This window comes from Corapipo altera, unplaced genomic scaffold, assembly GCF_003945725.1.
Source record: "Corapipo altera isolate COAL_440 unplaced genomic scaffold, ASM394572v1 271, whole genome shotgun sequence".
NCBI classification, from domain to species: domain Eukaryota; kingdom Metazoa; phylum Chordata; class Aves; order Passeriformes; family Pipridae; genus Corapipo; species Corapipo altera.
The window spans coordinates 3,304,849-3,331,779 of NW_020884935.1; the positions used below are offsets into that span (position 1 = coordinate 3,304,849).

At 48.3% G+C, this 26,931-nt stretch overlaps 1 protein-coding gene across 5 annotated transcripts in view; it reads right to left on the bottom strand.

Moving 5' to 3' along the window:
* Positions 1–26,931, bottom strand: part of ACACA (acetyl-CoA carboxylase alpha) — a 114,459-nt gene that overhangs the window by 79,120 nt on the left and 8,408 nt on the right. For 4 of the 5 annotated variants that reach the window (XM_027660318.1, XM_027660316.1, XM_027660314.1 and 1 more), the window contains exons 4-25: positions 18,378–18,510; positions 17,631–17,769; positions 16,879–16,988; positions 16,351–16,432; positions 15,904–16,002; positions 15,061–15,167; positions 14,226–14,336; positions 13,810–14,019; positions 13,191–13,361; positions 11,534–11,695; positions 11,079–11,242; positions 10,183–10,333; positions 9,623–9,726; positions 9,017–9,098; positions 7,759–7,904; positions 6,983–7,133; positions 5,536–5,670; positions 5,017–5,163; positions 4,324–4,512; positions 3,656–3,756; positions 3,461–3,549; positions 1,649–1,773 (exon numbers count right to left, since the gene is read on the bottom strand). In XM_027660318.1, coding sequence (XP_027516119.1) covers positions 1,649–1,773; positions 3,461–3,549; positions 3,656–3,756; positions 4,324–4,512; positions 5,017–5,163; positions 5,536–5,670; positions 6,983–7,133; positions 7,759–7,904; positions 9,017–9,098; positions 9,623–9,726; positions 10,183–10,333; positions 11,079–11,242; positions 11,534–11,695; positions 13,191–13,361; positions 13,810–14,019; positions 14,226–14,336; positions 15,061–15,167; positions 15,904–16,002; positions 16,351–16,432; positions 16,879–16,988; positions 17,631–17,769; positions 18,378–18,510 — 2,908 coding nt within the window. Of the gene's footprint in view, positions 1–1,648; positions 1,774–3,460; positions 3,550–3,655; positions 3,757–4,323; positions 4,513–5,016; positions 5,164–5,535; positions 5,671–6,982; positions 7,134–7,758; positions 7,905–9,016; positions 9,099–9,622; positions 9,727–10,182; positions 10,334–11,078; positions 11,243–11,533; positions 11,696–13,190; positions 13,362–13,809; positions 14,020–14,225; positions 14,337–15,060; positions 15,168–15,903; positions 16,003–16,350; positions 16,433–16,878; positions 16,989–17,630; positions 17,770–18,377; positions 18,511–21,525; positions 21,715–26,931 lie in introns of those variants that run through there. The other variant, XM_027660317.1, reaches the window with a different exon arrangement.

Here is a 26,931-nt window from a genome sequence, read left to right on the forward strand (position 1 = left end):
TTCTTCCACCTCTGCTGTTTTAAATTCCCAGCAAACTGGGATGTTGGCCTTTACTTGAGCAGAAATAACTGACAGTGGTGGGAAGAGTGACCACACGGGAAGGGAAAAGGAAAGCTCCTTGAGGCCTCCCCACACGCCCCTCGCTCCCTCAGACAGCCAAGGCAGGGCCCAGCGAGGCTCTGCCTCCCCGACACGGCCTGTGCAAGGGGCAACGAACCAGGCCAAAAGTTTCGGTCCCATTTTAGCAAGAAACAATCGGGATGACAACAACAGAATACAGCCGGGTGCTGGCTTCGCCTGCTCCGACTGGCAAAGGCAGCAGCGAAGCCTCAAACCAGCTCTTTGACAAGGGCTAACGCCTCACCGGCACCCCCGTGTAATTACACACTTGAGTGACTGGACTCTGAAGAAAATTGAAGGCCTGAGCTGAGAACAGCTGCCATTTTCTCTCTCCATCACGCCAGCATGATTACTTGAGAAATGAACAGCCCCGGCTCAAAGCTACTCCAGAATTCTCAGAGGAAATATGGCTCCGTGTTCAAATAATGAGATTCTTAAGGCAAGCGTTACTTACAATCACACCACACACCAAAAAGGGAAAGGGGAGGAAAAGAGGGGGAAAAAGGAGAGCCAGAAAGAAAGAATTCCAGGGTCCTTCCATCTTACAAATGAGAATTTAAGAAACCCAGTCTCGGCCTAGGAAAATTATGATACTTCATTTGCTTTGGAGAGTTATTTCGTGGATGGCTACTTAGGATATATTTTTGGCAGTAACAGATCATATTATGTTTGTAAAATAAAAGAAGAAAGAAAACAAGTTTGGGGAAAAAGAAGAGACAGTATTGGAATCAGCCTCTTAAAAAGCAGGACACCCAAATCCAGTCTCTTGGAAATCGTGTTGTAGCAACATTCATCCTGCCTTGAGGAAGGTGAGCGCTCGTTCTGCATCAAAGCATCATGTGAGACAAGGATTCTTTGGGCCATTTTAGGAAACAGCAAAAAGAGACAGGCCTCAATTGGGGTTTTTTAATTATTTTTTCTGGGAATGTAATTTACTGGGAGTTTTATCCATTAGAGTGGGAATGAAGTTAATGAGGACTGAGAATTTTCATGGAGTAACAAGCCAGAAGAACACAAGAAGGAGATGGTGGCATGAGGATTCCTTGTGTTTCTGAGGTGGAATCTATGTCTGACCAAGAGAAATTCCAGCCTCAGGAGATTCTCATTCCCTCTGTAAGCCCCTGAACAGCTGCACACATCCCAAGGGCCTGATCTGGAGTGACCAACTCTGGGCTGATACTGAGCCCTGCCAGAGTCCCTCATGCAGCCCAAGGACCAGTCCAAAAGCACCACTGCAGACCCCAGACAAGACTTTCCGGGACTCCACCCAGGGAGAAGGAATCACTGCCAAACCTGTAAGACCAAACTATGGCTCAGCAAGGGAGAGCCCTCAGGGGCCTCCACACGGGCTGGTGCCATTCACTCACTACTCACCACCCCTTCCTCAGTAAAGAAGGACCACAAAAATCTTGCTGCTACTACAGAATTACCACCACAAAAAGAAACCACCTGCTTTTCGTGGGTTTGAGCTGCCAACGCAGTACCTTTCCAAGCATCCTACACACAGGAAGCAGCAGCAGACACTTACAATGAGCATTGTAACCAGCAGGTTCTTCTTGGTGACCTGGGCGTGGGAGAAGATGTAGTTCAACACCGCGTTCATGTCACTTTTGTTCTCCTCCCGAAGGGTGAAGACACACTTGTCATAGTGACCTGCAAGCAGAAATGCACAATTTTCCCCCCAGTCTTCACACCTCTGTGTCAAGGAACACAAGTTACTGATGTGTCTTTATCTTTCTACGTATATTTTTTAATAATCTCCTTCGCGTGGTACCTGAAGGGAGCCGACAAGAAAGATGGAGAGAGACTATTGCCAAGGGCCTGGAGTGATAGGACAAGGGGGAATGGCTTCACACTGCCAGAGGGCAGGGTTAGATTGGATTTTGGGAAGAAATTCTTTCCTCTGAAAGTGTGGAGGCTCTGGCACAGGTTGCACAGGAAAGCTGTGGCTGTCCCATCCCTGCAAGGCCAGGTTGGACAGGGCTTGGAGCAACCTGGGACAGTGGAAGGTGTCCCTGCCCATGGCAGGGGGTGGAACTGGATGATCCTTAAGGTGCCTTCCAACCTAAACCATTCTATGGTCCACACAATCCATTTTGGGAAGGAAGCATTCCCACCACCACAAACTGCAAACTTTAATTCAAACATCCTACTCTTATTAAACACCTCCTACACCAAATGCCTCCTTTGTGAGCAATACAGAGAGGAATGGTTGGCTCAGACTTTCATTCAAATGACAACTGGAATGAAATAACAGCAAAAAGCCTTGCACCATCCTCTACTACCAGCAAATTGAAGTGGAAATGAACCTGCAGTAGCATTAGGCTGGTGCAGGTAATGGAGCAGGACAAAAGAAGAGTGGAATCTGAACTACCTGTAAGAGCCAGAGCCTTGGAATTAGCCAGGGCTTCATTGCCATCTTGTGCCTGGATACAGCAGTGCAAGGCATTGATTCCACCTCTCAGCTTCAGACTGAGCTCTGGGGTTTGTGCTCATGGACAGCAAATACCTTCCTGGCACTTTACAGCAGGTAACTCAGTGACTTTTGGTTTCACTGCACTTGATTTCCTTACTATAGAACTTAACAAAAAGGCAAGACAGAACTAAATTACGGGGTGAATTTAAATAGGTTTTCTGATTCCAGTTTTTCCTGCAGATGCACAGAAATCAGGAAATATAAATCAAGCTTCCAATGTGAAGATTCTACATCCCAAGAATATCCAAGCAGGGGAATTCACCAATGGTGGGTCACTGCTGACAAAGTCAGGGAGGGAAAACTGGTTCACCTCTGATCTGGAACAAGCAGAGACCACACAGAGTGGTTCAGCCTTAGTGAGCTCAGTAAGAGACCAGAAATGGCAACACACCTCATAATTCAGCAAGTCTATATCTTTTTACTCCAGGTCATACAAAAGTCCTCAATTAGAGGATCAGGAACTCCTATGGAAGTTATTTGTTTGAAGTTACAAGGAAAAGGAGCATTTCTACACTGAAAAGAGACCAGAATCACATCATGACACAGCAGGATGACCAGAATCATCCCAATGGCACGGGACGTAGAAGAAGGAGGATAAACCACCAGAGGAAAATCAGCAGAACAGACAGATCTGGAGTGGAGTTTGTCATTTGCCTCTTGAACACTCTTACCATGAAAACTCAAAAGGGACAGAAGCTCCTCTACAAAAGCCAGGATCTGACTGCAGACCCTTGAAAACAAGCCTGGGCAGCTCACCCTCACCATGAAGTCGGAGTAAACCCCCTCAAAGGGGCCCATGTGGACCTTCTGGGATCAAGTATGGCTCTTTCAGAAATCAAATCCTTGGTGTGCTCAGAGACTCACCGTGCTGGAACTGAGTCTCCACCTTCAGGTACTGACGGAGCAGATCCATCACCACGGCTTTCATGTGGCCCCGGATCCCACTGCGGTACCTGCAGAAACCCAGCACGGAGTGAGCCTGGCTGAACACACAACCCCTGCCTCTCCTGCTGTGGGGAGGAGCTGACATTTTGCAGGACACCCCTGGAAATGGCTCACCTCTGCACGAGCTGCACGATGCTCTGAGTGTTCATGAAGAAAACCTCCCGCTCCGACTTGCGGTTCAGGGTGGCGGCGTGGCTGTCCAGGATATTGGCAATCTGGAAGAGAGCAACCACGTGACAGTCCCAGTTCTGGATGGGATCATCTGGCTGAACAGCCAGCAGAGAGGCTGAGAACTTCCAGACACACCAGAGAGAGCTCCAGTAGAGTCCAGTAAAAGCCTTACACTGCTGAGGAAGTTAATGACCTGACAATGACACAAGAATCAACACGTGATTTATACAGTGGAGAAATCATCTTCCAGCATTTCCTGATCTGGTCAGGCCTTCCTTGGCTGCAGTTATTCTTTTTTAAGGTGCAAATTGCACTGCAGCACATGTACCAGGTAAAAAGCAAACAAACAAATGCCCACAAGGCCACTGGTGAGATTAAAGTGTTTCTAAACCGCCTGTTTAAAACTACACCGAGCAGGGAACACATATCCTTCAGCACAGGGGAAGGAGACAAGCCTTTAAGCTCAAGTGATACAGGCAAGCATCTTTCATCATGAAGATCCCACGTTCCAACACACCTTTCAGGTTCAATTAATCTCCGGGTAATTTAAAGGAACCTTCTGCCCCAACACAAATCAACTTTCATCCCTCTGCAGAAGTGTGGTTGATCACCTGTTGGCTGGGAAACTGGCAGAGGACTGATGTGATGTTGCTGGCATACTGGGCCATCTCTTTCTTGATGGACTTCTCTACATTGGGTGGGATCCGTCCAGACACACTGGTCATGATGTCCTGAAGTTCCAGCAGAGGCAAAGATGGATCTCTGAGAGTCTTCATCAGTCGCTCCACCCAGCCTTTCACCTACAGAGAGACAAGGCAGTGTAAAGACAAGCAGGAAGAAGAGAATAAGCAGCAAGAAGGGAAAAAAGGAAACGGGACTCTCCCATCTAACGTTGGACATCAGAAGGAATTTCTGGGTGGAGTCCCCATCCCTGGAGGTGTTCAGGATACGACTGGACATGGCACACAGTGCTCTGGTCTGGCTGATAAAGTGGGGATAGGTCACAGGTTGGTCTCCATGGTCCTGGAGGTCTTTTCCAACCTAATTGATTCTATGATACTGCTGTGACTAGACCTCTCCAAGAGAGAAGGACATGAATGCACAAGGCATGTTTGGACCCTGTGAGACCTTCCTCTCTGGTGAGACTGACCACAAGAAGTCTAAGCAAACCCAGCTGAGCTGGCCACAGCAGGGCACCACTGCCCTGACTCTGGGTCCTCTGGTTGTGACAGGCAAACTGGCCAACCCTGCCCTGAGTTGGAAGACTATTGTGCTCTGGCTCTGCAACAAGAAGCACCCAGTACCTTGCTGCTGAAGAAGGGCTCTGGCAGGCAGTACCCATTCATCACGTTGACCAGGTTATCCAGCACGTAATGGAAGATGCGATGGAGTTTCTCCCCTCTGAGTGCGGTGCTCTGGATCTGGGGCAGGGTACCCGTGTGCAGCTCAGCCTGGAACAACAACAGTGGCACTGACCCTCCTCTGTGGCATCAGCCAGGGGGGCAATGTCCAGGTACCCTCGACTGGAGCCTCAGATTTAATTTGGAAGGATTCCCAGAGCGGAAAAGGCACTTGGTTGAGAGACACAAACCCACGTTAGTACTGAAGTAAGAAAAGAGAACAGGAATGGTAGAATTATCCTGAATCAGAGAGAGAGAGAATAATCCGAGTCCAGTCCTCAACTGAGAAAAATGAAGGGTGAAGTGACAATTCCAGTACAATGCACAAATGGGAAACTGGTTCACTGGACCATCTCATACCACTCTCAACATCACTCCCCTATTAAAAACCCAACAACATCTGCGCTTCCTGCAACTCCTCACCTGCTGAACCCTGCTGGGATCATCCAGCTGGAGCTTGGCAATCACACAGCCTGGGTCCAGGACTGCCCCTGGCCGTTTGACATAGTGGATGCAGCCCGATTCTCCTGCTGATACCGTCATCACCATTTTCATCACCTGCACGAGGAAAACAGGTTACACGCTCAGCTTCCATGTGCCCCCAAATGGTTCTAGTTTTGGGAGGCAGTGTCCCACCACAGACAGACCTGCGTGAGCAGCTTTGGCATTCAGGCTTTCCCAAAAGCTTACAAACACACACACTGGGAACAAACCCAAACACTAAAGTGAATGGGAGAACCAAATAATTGGCCACAAATTAGTGCAGCATGAAGCCATCCTCGGGAATGTCACCTGTTCCATGTTGCCTGAACCAACAGGGACCCAGGAAGGTCCCACATTCAGCACAATGAACAAAGTAGACACAATTTACTGCTGCAGCTGCTGCACCCCAAAGGCTCCTCTAAAAAGCTACAGCAACACCTTCAGTTTGAGCAGAGGGAACCAGGGTCACTTTCTAGAGCCCTCAGACAGCTCTTCCCAAACAGAAAGGTTTTCTTAGATCAACCATGGAAGCTCCTGCCTTTGGAGCAGAAGGGTTGGGCATGGGGGAACCAGCTTGGTTCTGCCCTTACTATGCTCTACCAGACTGGGAGCACAGGGACTGAGTAGGTGGTTCCTTCTCAGCCATGACCCTGTTGCAGTGTAAAAGCACTTACATAAAATAACTGGATCTGTGTCTTGATATTTTTCTCCTACACATTGTCCCCAAGTGGTTTAATTGCCCCTCTGTCATCACACACCCTCCCCTCCCTCAAATCTGTTTTGAGCCACACACTCCTACACAACCCCTCATGCTTTCCTCACCGTGCTGCAGAAATTGCTCATCCTCCTCCTCTGGAAGAGTTAAGTAACTTCCAAGGGAGAAGGGAGGAGTGACACTTATTAACTCATCCAATCAACCTGATAAATGATCAGGTAATCAGAGAAGTCTTAGTTTCTTACTTAATCCTGGCAAGTAACTCTGCTTCTCAGTCTGTGTTAGTACTACAAGTGGAAGGTCTGGGGTTTTTCACTGGACACCTGCTCCTGCTCCTACAATGGTCTTCTTCACCACCACTGGAAAACACGTGGATCCCGCTCTCCCTTGGAATCACAGCAAGATGACAACCATGGTCTCACTGCTGAGAAATTCTGTTTAGCACTGGGTGTACAGTCATTAACACTCCAACTTCAGCTGTTCAGAAATCTTCTCCCCACTCCAACACTCTCACTGATTCCTGCTTTAGTCCAGGTTAAAACACGGACAAAACTTGGAAAGGAAGTGCTGTGAATTATCCCTCGTGCTCAACCCCCAGTTCCAAAGCATTTAATATCCCTCCCCCTCAGCTATTGCCTGGGCAGCCAAGTCAGTTCTTTGAGACTCTTTTACCTCGATTTCTGCAAAGCACTGGCCTGCAAACACGTGTCCCCCATCCTCCACCACGTACTGGATCAGCTTCCCCGCCGAAGGCGAGCGCAGGATGGAGGGATCGTTCTCCTTCTCAAACACACAGGTCTTGTTCCCTATAGTGATGCGGTACCTAGGGAAGAGTGGGACAAATCACTGCCACAGAATTCCCTGGGGAAGGCAGGGGAAGGGGGAAATACATTCTCTCTTTCCCAGTTCTAGTTCAAAATAAAACTAAAGGAAAACACCTCAACCGAGAGGTGGAGATTCTACAGTATTTCAAGCCCAACCTCTTGACCAATTTGTTAAGTTTCCAGGAACAGAACCCAGCTGGTGGAGTAAAGGTCCATATTCCAGACTTGGGGATTTTCTGGCCTAACTGCTATGATCCTTGCAGGGAATTTTGAGGGAATGCACTGAAACAGCACATCTTGTCTCTATTTCTAAGGCGTGGAGTTTCAAGGATTTTAAAGATTTTCATGTTCTGCTTTTCAGTTTTTGCAATCCCAAAGGGCATTTTCAAAGAACCAGCAGAGGAACAGGGACTCCACATTGGTGCACATTCAGATCTTCCTTCTAACACAAACCAAGATCTGCTCTCCAGGTGAAGGCAACTTCTCCCTTTAAACTCATCCACAATACATCTAGGAACCTCTTCCTAAGAGAGAATTCCATTCCCAGTTGGATCTTTGGGAGGCATAAAGCTACAAGTACACCTAAGTTTGACTCGTATGTAAATGTTAAACATTAATCTGTACCTGTCCACTTCTTCTTTCATGTAGGTGGTGTAGCTGCTGCCATCATAGGAGAGGAGCAGTCCCCCATCACTCAGCCTGTGCACATCCACTTCCACACAGGAGCTGTTCATGATCACCACGTAGGAATTGGGAGACTGCCGGGTCACCTGCAGGTCCACAGGAATGGCAAATATCCCATGAATTAAACACAGCATTGAGAGTGCCTTAGTTGCCACAACACACACAGTTTTCCAAGCGCTGCAATAACAGTGGGAATTAAAGAAGGGGAAACAGAGACATTTGTTTTCATGTAAAAAAATTTGGGGTCATAAAACCAAGCATTTGGCAGTCAGGAGATACCAGAACTAATGCTGTCCATGAATCTCAACTTAATCCTCTCACACTTAAGGCCTGACTGTGGAGGTTTGATTGTGCAATCATGGATCATTTCTTCACCCTGATCTACGTACGAGTCACAGTCGCATACTACAACTGCATAATGGAGGAGGCAATTTGGGGGGAAAACAGAGAGACTGAACCACAGGGAAAGCAACAAATGCTCTCCCTAGAGAGAGGGATCCTATCACAGTCTCTGCCCCAGAGCTCCTTTCTGAAGCTGGGTAAATGCCTTAAAGAAACTTCAGCTGCTGCTCAGTGCCTCTGTTCCTCATCAGAGGGGTGCCAAGATGAAACCAGGGAGGTGCAGAGGTGCAGAACACTCAGAACTGCAAAAGCCAGCGTATGGTCACATCAACAAAAACTTCACCATCCCAAATTTGCCCAAGGAAGCTAACGAAGATTGCACAGGGAACCTTAAGTCTAGTATTTCCTAACTTTTGCATGTCTGGTTTCACAATATCAGGTTTTGCACTCAGCAAAGAAAAAAGTAACAGTAAAGGAACAAATTGCTACAAATTCTATCACGTTGATGGGTGAAAAGCCCAGCAGAGTGGGTCCACACATTCAGAAACATCAACTGAAAGTTCTGGTCAACCTGTAGCAGTTTTGCCTATAACAAAGTAATTTTCACCCTACCCAGAGCATTTCTTGACTCCAAGAGGTTGAAATGTTTACAGAGATACTGGAATGGAAAGATGGGACGGGGTGTTATCATAAGGGAGGTTATACTGATTTCTTCATCCACTAAAGCAGAGAAAATAAACCCTGTTCAGGTGTAATTCCCATAATTACACGTTCTACAAAGACTAAGCCAGAACAGCACACACAGACACCTCCAAATCAGTGGCAGGAGGATGGTTTTCCCCACTGTCCATCGTACCTTCAGCACATACTTCTTTCCCTCATAGATGAGTTCCACGTCCACAGTGTTCAGCAGGGTATGAGCAGGCAAGACTTGGCCCCTGGGAAGAGAAGTACAAAACAAAACTGATTTTCCACAAGCCACCAAATGGCTACCAGGGGTCCAAATGGGTTCAAAGATGCATGCAAGGAATTGGGAAACAGCAGCAGAGAAATGGGAGAAGGTTTTTATAGTCTCTTCTTAGGAGAGACATTTATCAGTTTGACAACGTGAGCCCATCTCCCCCCAGCTACACAGGCTGGCTTGGCTCTCTTTTCCATTCACCCAAGGGTGATTCAAGATTCCCTAATGCTGCCCTAGCAGCACACAGAGAAAGAACTCCATGTTTCTGAGCCATTTCCTGGAGCCTCTGCCAAAACTGCCAGAAACCAAACCCATCTGTGCAAACAGCAGGGGATATTTTGGGGAGGTGCACAGATACCTGCCAGCTTTCTCAGGTCAGCAGAAAAATAGCTTCCTGGGGCAGTGAACAGTCAACAAATAACAAGCCTTGAGTATTTCTGGACTGGATTGAACAAAACTTGTAAATCAGAACTAATTACTAGAGAGCACTTGTGCTTTTACCTTTCCAGGGAGTGCAGGAAGTTGGAGACGCTGTTCCGTAAGCTCACGTCAGCCACGTGCAGAGCCCCACACACCACTCCCAGCATGGTGTCAGGCCTCTCAGCCTGCAAAGAGGGGGCACAGGGCACAGTCACACCTCTTTCAGCTTCAGCCCAGTCTGGAGACCGGACAAGAATCACCAGTCTCAGCTTTATTTTTGATTTGTGGCCAACATCTCTTTAAAATTTAGTTGCTGTAGCAGCCACATAAACTCTGCATAGAAGCAATTACCTCTGTAATTCCTTAAAACTACATCTTTTTCTTCCTGGATCAAATCTTGAGACTCCAAAACACTTGTCTTAATTCCCACATGCACTAAAGATGCTTTTCTGGCCAACTTTAAGACCAACTTTCCCCAACAGGGACGATCTGGGGTTCTGACATACATAAGAATTAAGGCCAGTGAAAATTCATTAAGTGGACATTAACCACTCCTAAATCCTCGTCCTTTTGCATCAGCACACAGCAAGCCCTTCCCCTCCTCTTTCCCATTTGTATTCCTGCAAGGAAAGCAGCTGGACCTGCACTTTCTCAGCGATCAGCCGGTCCAGCCAGCCCGTGTCGATGCGGTTCTGCTGGAAGCTCTCCGTTTCCAGCAGTTTGATCAAGTACTCCACAGTGGTTCGGAAGTCCCCTCGGATGGACAGTTCCTTCAAAGCCACCACCATGTTTCTGAAAGGGAAAAGAATCCCTCTTATCTATCCCATGCTAACGGTGATGTGCAAGCTGGCAGCTCCAGACAGCTCCCTGTGAGCTGCTGGGAAAAGCAGCCTGAAGGGAAGAGCAGAAGAGCACGTGGCACTGGAGCAAGGCCCTGGATGGCATGTTTGGGAATGAGAGAATATTCTTCAACCTGCTGCTGGTGTGAAGAAGAGCAGCTCAGTGGGATCAGGAATCCCCCCTGCTATCACCACCCAGACACCCCCCACATGTCAGAGGTGTACCACACACTTGGTCTCCATCCCACCCAGAAGGATTAAAAACATGGCAGACAAGTCTGACAACCCTGTCCTAGGACCAGATGCTTTAATATTCCACACCACAAGGGCACTCAGTGGTTTACAAGCCATCCTAAGGCATCAGCATAACAAGTCAGCAATGTTTTTCCTGTTAGAAGCCTTCACCTGAACACTTCAAAGAGGTTCTTCCAGCAGCAGGGATGCAAGGCAGGGATGAAACAGGCAGGAAAAGAGGAAAGAAAATTAAGCAAAAAGTGTAGAAATGTAAGTGCAACGCAGTGGAATTGCAAAGCAAGAGGGATGAGAAGCCTGGCCATGATGTGGAAAACAAGGTATAGAGAGGGAAACTTCTCTTACAACTCCTAGAAGTAAGGAGCCTTGTTTTTCCATGGCAGTTTGGATCAAAGAGGACAAAACTGAGCAATTTCCAAGGCTCTACCACATTTCTGACTACTCACGAAATGGCTTCTTCACGATTTTCTCCCCAGGAGAAGCAGTGACCAAACTGAGAATCAGCAAACTCATGGAGCCCTCCTGCAGCAGCAACACTGAAATAGCCCCAGACGTTCTTATTGCTGCGGAAATTCAGCTCCTGAACCGTTCCAGAACTGGGCTTAAATCCCTGTAAAGACAGACAGACATTGCTCTACATCCTAAGGAAAAAGTAAATAATCCAGAATTAGGGAAGCAATTAGAGTTCTGAAGGCTCTTAGAACACCTCTTAGTGCTGCAACCTGATATACACATCAATAAGTTCAGGTTGTGTCTAACCAGAGCCCGGAGAACCATCAGCCAAGTGAGGTAAGGGAAGAACCTTTTGAATTTGCTGCCAAAATTTTCAGAAGCAGCAGCAGGGATTGACCCAAGGTGTGAAGTGTGTGGTGAGCAGTAACTACAGAATTTAAGCCCTCACCTCATCAGGATTCTCACTGGTGATCCGTGCAGCGATGACATGGCCACGGGGACTGGGGACGTGGGCTGAATTCTCAAAATCAATAGTTGTGTCTCCCCATGGAGAAACACCATACATCACCCTGATATCCTTGATCCTGTGGAGGGGGACCCCCATGGCAATCTAAGGAGAAAAAGAAAAATTAAAAGAAACCACCGCTAAGTTTCTCTCCCCACAGACCTGAACATTCCCATTTCCCAGGACAGCTGAGCTCAGTGTAATATCCACCTTAAGCCCTTCAGTCAGTATTTTCCATTGACTGATTAAAAGGCTCCAGGGAAAGCAGACAGTGCTAGGTCAGCTGAGGATGGGCATTAGGCCTGTTAAAAATACACTGAGGTCCCAGTGAGACAGGAGGGCCCTAAGTGGTTATAGGAAACCGTGGAATTTTGCAACTACAAACTGTGGAGAGAGTAACCTGCAGAACCAGCTGCTGGCTGCATCTTATGGAGTAAAGTCCCACTTATTCTGTTCATTAGTTGGAGGCTTTTTATAGATAGAGTTTAAAAATGAAGTAGAAAAGCACCTAGAGCCCTAATATGGTGTGAGGGGACTGTGGCATTCCTTCACTGCTGGAAAAGCTTGGGGCTGGGAAGAGGGAGGGAGCTTGGCAGCACACAAGAGTTCAGGGGGACACACATGGGACAGACAACAACTGCTTTCTGCAGGACCTGTGAGGGATCCCCTTGTGGCTTTGGGAAACTTCAAACAACTGCTGAGCTTGCTGAAAGATGAAAAATCCAGTTGCCTGTTCTGTTTTCCCTCCTTTGTCACTAGAAACTCTGGGCAGAGGCTGCTGTCCCTCGGGGGCGGAGTGGGCGACGCTCTGCCCAGAACTGGCACTGCAGCCTCAGAAGCCAACTCATTCACAAAGGAATTTCAGAGCCTATAGTTGAACTATTCATGGCCAAAGCTTGTCAAGACAGGCTTTCTTCCCCACAACCTTTCCTTAAATCAGTTTTCCCACCTCAGTGTTTTATTCCTCTCTTGCTTCCTTTCACACTCCTTTTACCTTAAGGCCGACCAGGAGAAACAACCTGAAGGTAACCTGCCTTTGCTTTCCAACAGCAGGGATGCATAAATATTTTGGGATACTGAATGAAGCTTTGCTCCAGCTGAGAAAGTACCAAAATGGGCCTTGGAGTTATTGGGGATTTTTACTGAAGAAGAAATGTGTGGGAGTCATGTGTCACCTACCTGCACATGGGACACAGGCCATAGTTTGTAGAGCTCTCTAATGTTTCCTTTGTGTTCTCTCCTCTATCAGCACCAAGATCTAGAGATCTGTACCATGTTAGTGTGTGATCCAGCTCTAACCCAGCACCCAGCTGAGCTTAGACAAGAGCCCTCCCCCCTTGTTTCACTAAGCCTTCAGCAGAACAGGTTTTTCATGCTCAGGCCTCTTCCAGGTACCACTGATCAAACACTTCTGAAAGCCTCCAAGAGCACAGGGACCAGCCCCTGGCTCACCTGGAGCACAGGACCTGGCCTCTGGCTCACCTGGAGCACAGGACCTGTCCCTAGCTCACCTGGAGCACAGGACCTGGCCTCTGGCTCACCTGGAGCACAGGACCTGGCCTCTGGCTCACCTGGAGCACAGGACCTGTCCCTGGCTCACCTGGAGCTGTGCTGCAGGCAGGTTGACATCAGCCACCATCTCTGTGCAGGGATGCTCCACTTGCAGGCGGGGGTTGAGCTCCAGGAAGTAGAAGCTGCCATCCTGGCTGTACAGGTACTCCACAGTGCCTGCACTCACATATCCCACCATTTTGGCAAGCTTCACAGCACACTAGGACACGGGAAAAAAAACAGGATTTCACTTCCAGGCCTCACGCTCAGTTACCTGCACCCTGTTCATCCACCCCACACGCTTCAGAACTTTGCTGGTGTTCTGAAACACCCCAAAGCTTGTACCAGGCCTGAGACCTGCACTCAGCACTGGACAGTTCACACAACTCCTGCAGCTTGCTTTTAATATGGTAACACACATTTAAACCACACTTCTCTCCCATTTTGGGGGTGCACACATCTTTGAAGGGAGCTCTAGGGCTGTCTGTGAGGACATGGGACTCTGTCAGCGTGGAAAGGTGAGTGGCTGCCCACATCAAGCAGTTTAAGACACACAACTGAAAAAAGATTCAACAGTGCACAAGTCTAGTGACGTAAAATAAAAGCAAGAAGTCCTGCCTGTTTCTGGAGCCTGACCAGGAGAAGGGAACCTGCAGAGCCACCCTCACCTGCTCCATGTGCTCAAACACTGTGGAAGTTGCAATAGAGGCAGGAGCCTCCTCGATGATCTTCTGGTGCCTGCGCTGCACAGAGCAGTCCCGGCCGAAGAGGGAGATGGCATTGCCATACTGGTCTGCCAGGATCTGCACCTCCAGGTGCCTGGACTGCTTGGCCAGTCTCATCACAAAGATGGGAGAGCCCGGGACTTCAGTCTGGACCTACAGCAGAGACACAAGGAACAGGCAGAGCACCTCTGGTAAACACCTGTCTCATTCACAACCAGCCCAAGGGCATTTCTGGAGCAAGGAACATCCACATTATTCCCCCTGGGCCTCCCAAAACTCAGTCATTTGATACAGTGGCCTCAGAATCACCCAACCTGAACATTTAGAACAAGGCAGCACAAACCAAGGGGAAAAGTTACCTGTCTGAACAGACTGGGGAAGTCATCTGCATTGTTAACTTTCCTGATTCCTTTTCCTCCTCCTCCTTCAGAAGCCTTGATCATCACAGGGTAGCCAACCTCCTCAGCAGCCTGGCCAAGATGGGCAGAAAAAGAGGGGTAAGTACAAAAAGGCAGCAGAATCAAGTTGAAAAGATCATTATTTCCCTGTTGATTTGCATCCAAGCTTCCACATCTGACTCTATTTAGAAACCAATGGGATAGAAACCAAATATCCCAGTTTGAGAGGGTGTCTAAGGTTGGAAAAATCAGCAGGGATTTTGTGACTACAGAGAACTCTGGCCTCTCAAAGTGATCAACAAATCTTTTGGCAGTGCTTCAATGCCACTAAATTTACAAACTGACTGGATTTTGTACAATACAGAAAATCAGTAAGCTAGGTAAAACAGAAAAAAATCATATACTCCACCCCCTCTCTTCCCAAAAGAAAACTCCACATCCTGTACTGTGCCAGGAATATTTCTTATTCTACAAATCTTCCTCAAGGAAGGATGAAATCAAGTGTGAGGTCGTGGATCTTTATTAAAAACACCTTCTTCCTGCATTAAACAAGAGCTAGAAGAGAGCCTTTAATGAAACACAGCCTTGGTCCCAGATTTTGCCTCTTTCTGCCAATTCTCACCTAATTCTGCAGGCTGGGCCCAAAGATGTGTGAAAGATCACTCCCGAGTTTCCAAGCCCCAGCTCCGAGGCTGCAGCCCAGTCCCACAGTTTGCACTCCCAACAGAAGCAAATTCAGCCTCCAGCTCTCCCCTGGTGTGCAGGCACAGCCCTCAAACACCCCCAGAACACCCACCCGCAGCCCGTCGTCCGCGTCCTTCACGTAGCCCTTCTCGTAGAGCTCCTGGGGAACGTTCAGGATCCTCTTCTGGAGGTCGTTTTCCTGCCAGTCCACTCGGAGACCTGAAAGACAAACACCACCCTCCTGGCTCCCCGTGCTGCAGGGCTCAGAGAGAACCCACGTGTGGGACACAGGGGACACGAACAGCAGCGACAGTTCCACGAGGAACCAGGCTGGCAGCACTCAAAAAAGGGGAGAATGTGGAAGGTAAACAGACATTCCTCGTTTCTGGGGAGCAGATCTTTTCATCCAACACATTTCATCCCCCTCCATCTACCTGCGAGAAGCAGGTTGTTATTTTACAGTGTTTTGAAATGCCAGAGAGCTTCCATGGAAGCAGAGTATGGGCTGTGGGCTCCAAAACTGCACACAATCATGGAATGGTTTGGGTTGGAAGGGACTTTAAGATCATCTCTTTCCAACCCCCTGCCATGAGCAGGGACACCTTCCACTAGACCAGGTTGCTCTAAGCCCTGGGTGTATCAGGTAAGCCCATGAGCATACTCTAAGTTGTACTCTAAGAAACAACCTTTTCCATATTTCCTCACCTCTCCAAATCCCTCCTACCTGTCCTCCCCTGCATGCTGCCAATTCCTCCTACCACTCTCCATGCTCACTCCATCACTAATGTAACTGCTTCCAAGTGTGGTGGGCAAATACCACTAATTTGAAACCCTGAGCAGATAGAACATCCCTAGGAACACATTTCTGAGTGCAGAGCTCCTTAAAAATTAGACACGTTGAAGGGGAAAAAAAATCAGGATGATCTTGATAAGCACAGGGCAAATTCCTTCTTACCACTGCCACTCCAAGGAAGGGTCGGAATGCCGGCGGTCTGAGCCACGATGGAAGAAGCAATTTTATCTCCTAAGGCCCACATGGCTTGGCTTGGAGGACCTGCAGAGAGCAAAGACAATGCATGAGAGAGACATGAGCAAAATCAAACATGAGGGAAATGTCCAGAAGTCTAATTTAGGTAAAACTCCACTCTTCCCATAAAACTGAACCCTCTTCAAAACGAGAACAGGGACATTCAGGAAATCTTTTCTGATTTCTTATCTCAATATGCAAAGATATGCTGGAGAACTTGCCCCTTCTTCCATACAAGGACCACTGTAAAGAACAGATCTTGCCCTTGCAAACCATTCCTCAGGGTTCTCTTTTACACTCAGGATTTTCTGTCTCACTAAACCTGCCCATCTTAAAGTAAGGACCAGACATCGGACCAGCAGTGTATCTCCTCACCCATGAAAGCAATCCCGTTTTTGTGCAGGAGTTCTGGCAGTTTAGGGTTCTCAGATGCATGGCCCCATCCAGCCCACACGGCCTGCAGGAGAAAACAGCATAATTCACTCTTTGTTGGAGGAAAACAAGCAAGTGAGCAGAAACAGAAGCACTTCAAGTCGATTTTTTCCTCACTGAAAACACCCTCAGAACATTCAAAAGCCAGACCAGCTCCTGAACTACACGGTGTGTTTAGTTTAAAGGCTGTCTTGTATCTTGCAGGCAAGTCCAAGCAGGCTGCTGCAGCAACCTGCTGAGGAGGAACTGGGTGCAGGAAAGGGAAAGGGTGAAGGGAACCTCCCATCTCCTGCAGATATTCCTACTGGGAGATCACTGCACTGCAACATGTATTGCCTTTGGGTGCTAACACAGGTTTGTAATTCCAATTTCTTTGTCCTGCCTTGTTCATCAGACACAACTTGTTATTGAAGGAGAGAAGATTGTTCGGTGTTGCCTCCTGTTCTGGAAAGTATCTGTGACACTTCTCACCTGCACTGGAATCCTCTTGGCAATGTCAAGGATGAGTTCCACGTTTGCATAGTTGTTGTTGTTGGGTCCCCCTGGAACGGGCACGTAGTGGTCTGCCATTTTAATATACTCTGCAACACAAAGTAGGTCTCATTTAGGTTGCAAATCTAACAACAGTACTTGGTCTAAAACTCCCTAAAATCCACAGTTATGGAAGTATCACAGAGTCACAGAATCACTGAGGTTGGAAAAGCCCTCCCAGACCATCGAGTCCAACCTGTGACCCATCCCCACCTTGTCCCCCAGCCCAGAGCACTGAGTGCCACAGCCAGTCCTGCCTTAGACACCTCTAGGGATGGGGACTCCACCACCTCCCTGGACAGCCCCTGCCAATGCCTGACCACCCTTTCCACGAAGAAACTCCTCCTAATGTCCAACCTGAGCCTCCCCTGGCACAGTTTGAGGTCGTTCCCTCTCCTCCTGTCCCTTTTTCCCTGGGAGCAAAGCCTGAACCCCCCCCGGCTCCCCCTCCTGTCAGGGAGTTGCAGAGCCAGAAGGTCCCCCCTGAGCCTCCTTTTCTCCAGGTTGAGCCCCCCCAGCTCCCTCAGCTGCTCCTCATAGGACTGACTCTAAAAAGTACTTCTCTCCTCCCAGACATCCCTGTTACTGCCAGAACGTGACGTAGTGGACACACATTCCACCCTTGCATCCCTGTGGACACACAGGTGAGTGCCAGGGGAAGGCTGTGCACCTTCCCCAGGTTTACAACTCACCTGCATTGGCCTTCAGGTCCTCAGGAGTCACCATGACAACAAATCTGATGGCCCTTTCATTCCTGAACATCTCGTAGGACCAGCGCCGGATGGACCTCATGCACTTCACTGCTGCAATGCCATTGTTTGCTATCAGCACCTGAGGGGATTAGAAGCTGGGATGAAACAGAGCCTAAATGGCACAAAACACTAAACAATTATGCAAACAGGTTTTTCCTCTGCAGACTTTTTGCCCAGTTTGGGGCTGTGCAGTTTCCTTAGCCAGCATCCAGTTCATGGCCCAGCAGTTAATTCAGAAGCCAGCTCTTGATCCTCCATAAAATTTTAATGTATTATGTTTTGGTTGGACTAAAGAGCAGAAGGGCACAGAGAACAGGTAAAACAAGTGGCTACAACTTCCAATAGCTGATAGAGATCTCATCCATCAAATTATGTATTTTTAAATATATTTTTTAGTGTTTTTCCAGTCTACCTTTGTTATGTCTGTCTATAAAATCTCCTGGATCAGCAGAAGTGCTCTGGCTAACTCATATTTCTCTTCCTCTCACATTCAGCTAAAACAATGAGATGTTTATTTATCATATATAAAAGAGAAAGGAAACACAATGATTCCAGGCAGAAGTACAACTTCCAAACTCAGGAACATTAATAATTTGATACCTGCAACCTGCAGCCTTAGAGAGAGAGAAGTCACAGCTCAGGAGAGGGGAACAAAATGCAATATGCTAAAAGGGGTCAGTAACTTGCCTTTTCAATAACTTTATTTCCTCCAAACCGAGTGACAAATTCTGCTGGAGAAGCAACAGTGAAATCCCTCTGCACATCAACCTTCTTCCTGTCCCGGCCCTGCTTGACAAGGTGCAAACCAGACATGCTGGGCCTGAGCAAATTGTGGGAGACAGAAACAACTCGTCAGTGCAGAAGATACGGGAATATTTTGTAAAGTTCCCCTTGACCACATTCCCCAAGCAGAGGAGCAGAATCCCTCCTTGCCTCCAGACCCCCATGGCCTGCTCCTCAGTTTTACAGGATGGCTCTTCTTCAGTTCTCTCAAAAATCCAGGTTACCTGGAGAAATTCCAGCTGTGCCAATATATGAATAGGTAAAAATATGTTCACTGTACGTTGCTGCCCAACACAGAACAAGACTGTTCCACCAGCCTGCTTTCAATCCATCTAGGGAAGCTGGGATACAACCACAGTGATTTCTGGCTTTGGCAAAACAAGCTACAAAGATCAGCCTCTGTAAGGAAATCCTCTTGGGGAAGAACAGCAAATACATCCCCAGGTGGAAACGAGAGACTCAGACTGGCTATGGAAATCATTTTCCAACAGTTTTCCACTCTCCAGTCTTTAACATCTTCCTCAAAATCTCTGAGAGCCAGAGGACAAATTAATCACATTACTTCTACTACACACAGAGAAAGGCAGTTTTGTGTCTGCCAAGACCAGCCCCGTGTCCTGCCACCGCCTTTGTGTGGGAATGGCACAGTCACTTCCCATTCTTCTGCTTCAGCTTCCACAGCAACAACAGGGATAAATCACCCTTTGGCTTTGATTTGGTGAGGTTGAAAAAGCTGAAACCTTGAGAGGAGACACAAGGGAAAAGCCAAAACTTGCTCTTCACACCATGTGTCTGCAGGGATGGGGAAATAATGATGGGGAAATAATCAGACACTTTTTATTTCACAGGCCCTGAAGTGTTACCTCTCAGATCACCCTATGGTTTACTTATCTTTTACTGTATTTCCTGTGCTTTTCCTAACACCCCTGCCACCAGCAGGATCACAGAACCCTTCTGCAGGAATGAGCATTGGGAAGGTGTTCAAAGATAAAACCAGAGCTTTGGAAAGACCCAACAGCACCCAAAGGGTTGGTGCCACTGGAGGGGTGGGCACTGGCACCATCTGTGCTCAGGAGCCACAGGGAGCCCACAGGAACCTCTGGCCTAATCAGCTGCTGAGGACTTGCTCCCATTGAGCAATTCCACTGGGAAATGGGATAGGATTCAGCAGAAAGCAGCTGGAATGGCTGGAGGAGGGCACGAAGGGGAAACCAACCCCAGGAGAAGCCAAGGCACGTACAACATCTTCTACCAACACAGCCACCAAGGCCAGGTAGCCCAAGAGCTGTACCTGGAGGTTCCCTGCCCCAGGTGAGGGCTGGAGCATCCCAGCTGGAACGAGCTGCTGTTAGAGGGGCCTGGCCATATCCTGACAGAAGAGACACGTATTCCCCCTCACATTCCCTCACAAATACATTATGGCCTGTGAAGATTTGCCCATGTGGAACACAGACCCTCCTGAACCCTTCACCAGGAGCACTGTAACACCACAGACCAGCACCTTGATAAAACAACCTGCTGGTGAAAGAAACCCTGACCAAACTGTTCCAGACTGCCCTAGAAGGATAAACAACCCTCCAGGTAAGGCAAGATCGGTGCCCAGAGCTGACCATAAAGACATGCTTATCTACCACACACAGGGTGGAGGATCCTTCCCCCCACTCCACCCTCACACACACCATCTCCTGGGGCTGGGACATCCTGCTGTGCACAACCCTGACGCCGTGAGGACTTCCAGAACAGCATGGAAGCTTGAATTTCAAGTGCTGCAAATGTGCTTTCTCCCCCACACGTGAGATGCTCCCACAACAAATGGCTGGTGGAGAGCTTCAAGTTATAGCCTTGGAACGTTGAGCTTGACTGGGACATGCAAACCTGTTCCAAGCACAGTGGAAGGGAATTTAAAGCAATCCATGAAGCCAAGAGTGGGAGAAGTGAAGGTAACAGGAAAACCAGAACAAAAGGGTGATTTTAGAGCCTGCAAAAAAACAGATGCCTGTCTCCCAGTGACACTCTGGGACACATAAATGGCTTTACTAGGTCAGACCAACTACATCCAGTCTAGTAACTTATCTCAGAGAAGAGCAGGTAGCTGATACTCAGAGAAAGGTAAAGAACAAGCTCTGTGTGCACAAGTTCATCCCCTTGTACTTTCCCTCCTTCCAGTAAGCTGCACTTCCAGACATGGTCACTGAACTTAGAATGTGTTCCTGTGAGCAAAAGTTCACACACTCCTGTCAATCTCAGGAGTCCACAGGCAAGAAAAAGAGGAAATGTGTAGTTGAGGTTGAATTTCTACTAAATTTGTGTATTTAGGGGGTCAAAGTCTTCATGGCAAGGAAGGAGCACAGTCTCACAAGAGTGAGACAGGTTTATTCATTGCAAGGTTATTGAGAGCAGTCTCAACAAAAACAGAAAAAAGGTAAAGATCCTGAGGTCAGAATTTGTGAACATGTTTAGATATGAACTGTCCTGCCAACCTGAAATTACTACACACAAAGAAACTGCCACAGGTACAGTGTCAACAGAGCCACAGGTTCAGCACCCAGAATAGTGCACAAACACTTGTTTATAAGCAGGTACAGCTCAGTTTAATTTGTGAACATACCAAAACCATCAAGTTTACTTATTAATAACCACAGGCTGCACATTGTAACCAAAACAGAAGAGTTGTTGTTTTGTTTTTTTTTTTGCTGGGTAAGATGAGGAAGAAGCTGGGCAGCAAGGAAGAAAACACACTGAGCTCTGAACAAAACAGAGTAAATGCTGAGTTAGTGACTGGCAACCCTATTAATCACCTGGCCACAACTGCAGCATTCTGTGATGGAGGAATTTCCAAAGTGTTTGCCCATCCTTCAGAATTTACAGGGGTTAGAAGTCGTGCAGCATCTTAAACTTTTCTAACCCCGATTCCCCAGCTGGAATGCATCTGGCATCTCCATTACACACTGCATGCACAGAGCACTGCGAGGTTCCAGAGGACAAAACCAACACCAAAAATCTCAGGAAGCATTTCCAGGACAGAGGAAACGATCAGATCAGTATTTCTTACCTCTGCAGCATGTGATACCTCATCTCCTGACTCTGCTCTGCAGAATCCTCCATGCTGCCTCAGCGCAGCAATTAACAGATTTCAGGGCTCGCTTACGACTCTCGTCTAACGAAGCTGCAGCTATTTTATTGCTGCCAGTTCTGCAGCTCCGAGCCCAGCAGGGAAAAAGCTGCCAAGAGCCTCCTGCCCTCGCGTGGCTTCTCCTCCGAGCAGCGGCACTTCCCCGATTGCTTCAATCCCGTAACCTCTGTCCCCTTTGCTTCCACCAGCCCCGTGTGCCCCTTCCCGTGACGCAGCAGGCACGGAGGGGACCGGCCTCCCTGGCGTCACTCGCGGGGAAGCAGCTGATCAGGAAAGAGAGAAAATGATCTACAGGTTATGTAATGAGGTTTAAACGCGCGGCACCCGCACACGGGGCTGCTCCGGGCCACGCTCCCAAATGGGGGGTTATGATCCTAAAAGAGGGGTCATGATGCCAAAAGGGGGGTCATGATCCTAAAAGGGAGGGTCATGATCCCAAAATGGGGGTCATGATGATCCCAAAAGGGGGGGGCCATGATGATCCCAAAAGGGGTGGTCACACTCCCAAAAGGGGGGTCACGATCCCAAAAGGGGGGTCATGATGATCCCAAAAGGGGGGGGTCATGATCCCAAAAGGAGGGTCATGCTCCCAAAAACAGGGGCTGCGCAGCCTCCCACCCCTCTGTCAGCACCCAGAGGGACTCTGCTCCAGGGGCAGGGGAGCACATCCTCAGCAGAGGTTTTGGGGTGTTTTTGGGTGGGTTTGGGAGGATTTGGGGAGGTTTCGGGGTGGTTTGGGGGGGTTGAGACGGTTTAGGAGGTTTTTTGGAGGGTTGGGGTGTTTTGGGGGGGATTGGGGGATTTTGGGTGGGTTTTCGGGGGGCTTTGGTGGTGTTCGGGTGGTTTTCTGGTGGGTTTGGGGGATTTTTGGGGGGGTTTGAGGGAGTTCTGCGAGACCAGTCTGCCCCAAGAGTTCAGACAGCGCGTGTGGGAACTGATGCTGGGTTTTCAGGAGGGGTGGGGAGGTGGCAGGGAAAGCGTTTCCAGGGCTGCAGACAGGAATGTCACAGGCACACAGGCACGGTGGTGAGGCTGCCAGGAGAGGACACATCACACTGGGCACCAGCCTGGAAGCTGGGAGACCCTGGACATGTCACTTGTGTTTTCTGAGCCTGTTTCCCACCTATACAACAGAGATGAGATCACTCCAAGTGCTGGGAGAATAAACATCCTCACAAGCAAAGTGCTACAGCACGGCAGGGTCAAAAAACATCACTGGAGGAAGGGAGAATGTTTACTCAGTATCACAGAATCATGGAATATCCTGAGCTGGAAGGGATCCACAGGGATCACCAAAGTCCAACTCCCAGCCCTGCACAGGAATAACAAGCACAGACAAAGACAAAAATTGCAAGTTTTGGGGGTAGGGACAAGCAAAGGCAATGACTGCAGGAGTGCCTTGAGGATCAAACCTGGACTGGAACTAGGTACAGCAGTTGGAAGTTTTTAAATGTCAGGACACTTGGGTCTGTCCTGGTGCAGAGTCACAGCCAGGCAGCACAGCTTTGATCTGGTGCACACACATCCCAAGAGCCTGAGCAAAACACAGCCACCCCGGAGGGAATCACTCAAAAAAGGAACAAATACCCAGGGACAAAGTGTCACATTAACCTGGATGTAACCTCGAGCCCTGAAGGCCAGGACAGGTGACACGGCGAGGAGCAGCAGCAGGGGCACATCCAGGGATGCAGGAGGGCACAGGGACAGCAACACACTGTGGAGTGAGGGCAGCCTCACACTGCAAATAAACCTCACCAGAGACAGGAGGTGCCAGGGAGAGAACACAGTTTAACAAACAAAAACATCCCAAAATGACATAGCTATCCAGTAAGTCAATGCCTCTCACCTGCCAGCCTTTGTTCCTCTGTGAAGAGCAGCTCAAACTACCCAATCATTAGGTACCCCAGAAATTCCCCATTTAATTCATGTTAAAACAGAAGTACTCAAGAAAAAGCAACTTGTCCTGTCTCCATCCTGAGCAGCCTCACACCACACCACTCACCCAGATGGTACCAATCCCTGCTCCCACCTTCCACAGGGAACAATCCTGCCTCCCACACCCAGCACACCTGGCTCCAGCCTCGGAATTCTGCTCTCCCAGGTTCTTCACCATTTCCAGACAAGCCATCACAAGGACAGGGAATCACGAATTTACAGACTCAGATAAAATCTGTGCCACTTTCTCTTCTGGTCGTCCCTACATGAGACCACCAAAGCCCAGCAAACACCCAGTGACTCCACTCCATATTTCATGTAGTCCATGGTATATTCCACCATTTTCAAAACAAAACTGGCACAGTCTGTGGTTCCTTTGGATATCCTGGGTTTGATCTTGAGATTAAAATCTACACACAGTATAACTGAAATTTGATTTTTCAGGTTTTGTGAGAACAGTTTCCTAAATATTTGCCTTTCTCCATAAAAACCACCCACAGCCCCCAGTCCAAACAATTCCTGACCATTGTGGCTGCAAGGAAACAAATCCTGTGTGTACACACAGCTCGATGTGGCACTGGTTAAAAACATTCCCTGTGCCTTCTACCAGCTGAATCCCCTGCTATGAAGGAAATGGCCACGATTTGCTGCTGGAGGAGCAAATCTGGAGGAGCAGCTTCAGCATTGGTTAAAAATATTCCCTTCTGCCAGCTGAATCTGCTGCTGTGAAATCAATGGCCACGATTTGCTGCAGCATCCCCACAAAAATAAGCTCCATGAGGATGTGTCACTGATACAGGACTTACCACCCAACACACACACACTCCCCAAAGCTCATTTTTGACACGTAATGCTCCTCAAAACCCAAATATCCCAGGAAATCCACCCCCTCCTCGGAGCCCAAGCCTGCTGGCAGACAAAGGGAAAGGCTGTGCCGTGCTCCTCCCTTCCTCCAGCCTCCAAGGAAAAAGCATTCCTTCCAGACACATACCTGAGGCACATCGCAGCCAGGAGCCAGCACTGATCCCAGCACTGCCACATGCCAGGGGCCAGGGGTGACGTGGCTGTGGATTCCAAAGGCAGGGATGCATGAGCTGCCTGGTGTGAAAGGCAGCCTGGAGCAGACTGCAGCTCACACACACACACACACACACACCCCAGAGAAAGGATTTTGGATTATTTCCCTCTGGATTCGGCCTGGAAAGAGTGTGGAAAGGGCAGCTCTCCTCATCCATTTGGGCTTTACATTTTGTAAAGATGATGTGAACTTGTCTTTGATCCGGGTGATAAGACTGAGGCAGCTGAAGCCTCCCTAAGATCTGCTCCAGTTTTAGCTCTGCCCTTCCATCCTGTTTCACAGAGAAGGAACAAGCAGAAATGCTGTCCAGCAAGGGATGCAGAATTCCACAGCTGGAATAAATGGTTCCCTATGCCTCAGGTAGCAGGCACTGGAGGCAGCAATCTGCACTCAGTCAAAGACAGTTTTGCCCATGATTTTAAAGAGACAGAGCAGTTGGTTTGGATGCAGAGACTGCCAAAACCAGGGCTTCATCCCACAGATTTAAAAAAAATGAACCTTGACTCAGCTCTGACAAAGGACAGAGCCTAAGGACTTCAGGAATTAAAGAAAGGATGCACCATGAAAGAACAGAACCAGCTCTCTCCCTGCTCCCTGGTAAACAACTCCCATTCCACAGTAACACAGAATTCCAGCAGCCATCCAGGTAGGTTTTTAGCTTAAAGCAGGGTCTTTTTACAGAGCCCAGACGGGGATTCCTCCCAAACAACCAAGTGCCAACAGCTGCAATGGGTGCAGATTTTAAGTGCTGTGAAACATTTGTTTGTCAGACATTTCCTCTTCCCAAACCACACACCAGGCAGTTTATCTGCCAGGCTGGATGTGTCTGGAATGGGACCATACCCAGCATGCACATCCCAGATCACTGGGGATCCTTGCAGGTCCCACAGCAACACCACAGCTGTCATTACAGGAGGGAAGCTGATGATTTAAAGCTCCTTGAGTTCCTCTGGATCACACATTCTCTTATACCATGACCAGAACCACCTCACTCCCCAGGCTCTTCAACATATCCCATTTCCCTCTGACTGTTCCTTCCAAGGTATCCTGCACTCAGCTCCACAAGTCTCATGCCCAGCAAGCCTCAGCCTCCTGCAAACTTCCTTCCTTCTTCAAATTCATCTTTCAGAACCCACTGCTCCATCATCTCCTTCCCACTTAGACCCACGGCACCATGTTTTCACCCCTAAGAAACACCCAGTGAATCCAAACATCAATCCAAATTCACAGCCAAGTTTAAATCAAACGGATCCCCATCCTCCAGTTATAAACATACTGGCAGAGCTTTACTGCTCCATCCTCATGAAGTATAAAATTCCACGTGTTCCTGGAGCAACAACCAGCCCAACACTCTCCAGGTCAAGCCCTGGCACCAAGATAAAAGTTAACAGCAGCAACAACAACAGTACAAGATAGTCCCACACTGGAGCCCGGAGCAGAATTGGAGTCCTTGGCAGGGAGCCCTCCCCGTGCTCTCTGGCAAAGTTCAAGTGCTGAACAGATCTGATCTGCAGGAACACAAGAATGGACCTTTTAAAACCAGAATTAGGGGGCAGGTGGGGGAATCTCACATTAAGTTTACCTGAAAGAGGACATTCTTGCCTGGAAAGCACAGTGCAGCACATTCCAGCTCCTGCTACCCGTGGAGTCAAGAGATCCCAGTTATTCCCCAGCCTGGAGATTATTTGCTTTCCCTTCCTAAAATAGGTTTAATGACACTTCCTACTTTCATTGACAGCTTTTCCTGCAGCCACTGAGGATACCAGCACTAGGCTGTGAGGGGATTCCACATGTCCCAGTCTGGAGGAAAAGTGAGGGAATTCAGCAAAATACAGGAGGGGGCACTAAAGTATTTCTGATAGAGAACAAGTGACCTTGTTTACCTTTCAATTAGAAGTATGAGATAAGTAACCATGTGAGAGACATTGTCATGCTGTGGGATCTCAAGCCAAGTAATCTTTGCACAATCTCCCAACAAATGACTGAATTTAGAGATGATGTTTCCCCTGTTAACTGAGGTCAAAGGGAGTAAAATAACTTACACCAAAATAAGAATGCAACTTCTGACAGGTATGCAGAGGAGAAATCTACAGTGTATTTATTCAGGAAGAAGCTTCCAGAGGAGAAAAGAGCTGTAATTCACAGGTTATTGGTACAACAAGGGCACAGCCAGGAACCCAAACCACCTTACAAGTCTCCTCTTTCAACAAACAGAGGAGGAAATTCACTTTTCACTCCAGCTGGATGAAGTCAATGGCCATGAGCTGCCAAGCAAAGGAGAAATCCTGGATTTCCAATCCAAGCTGTCCCAG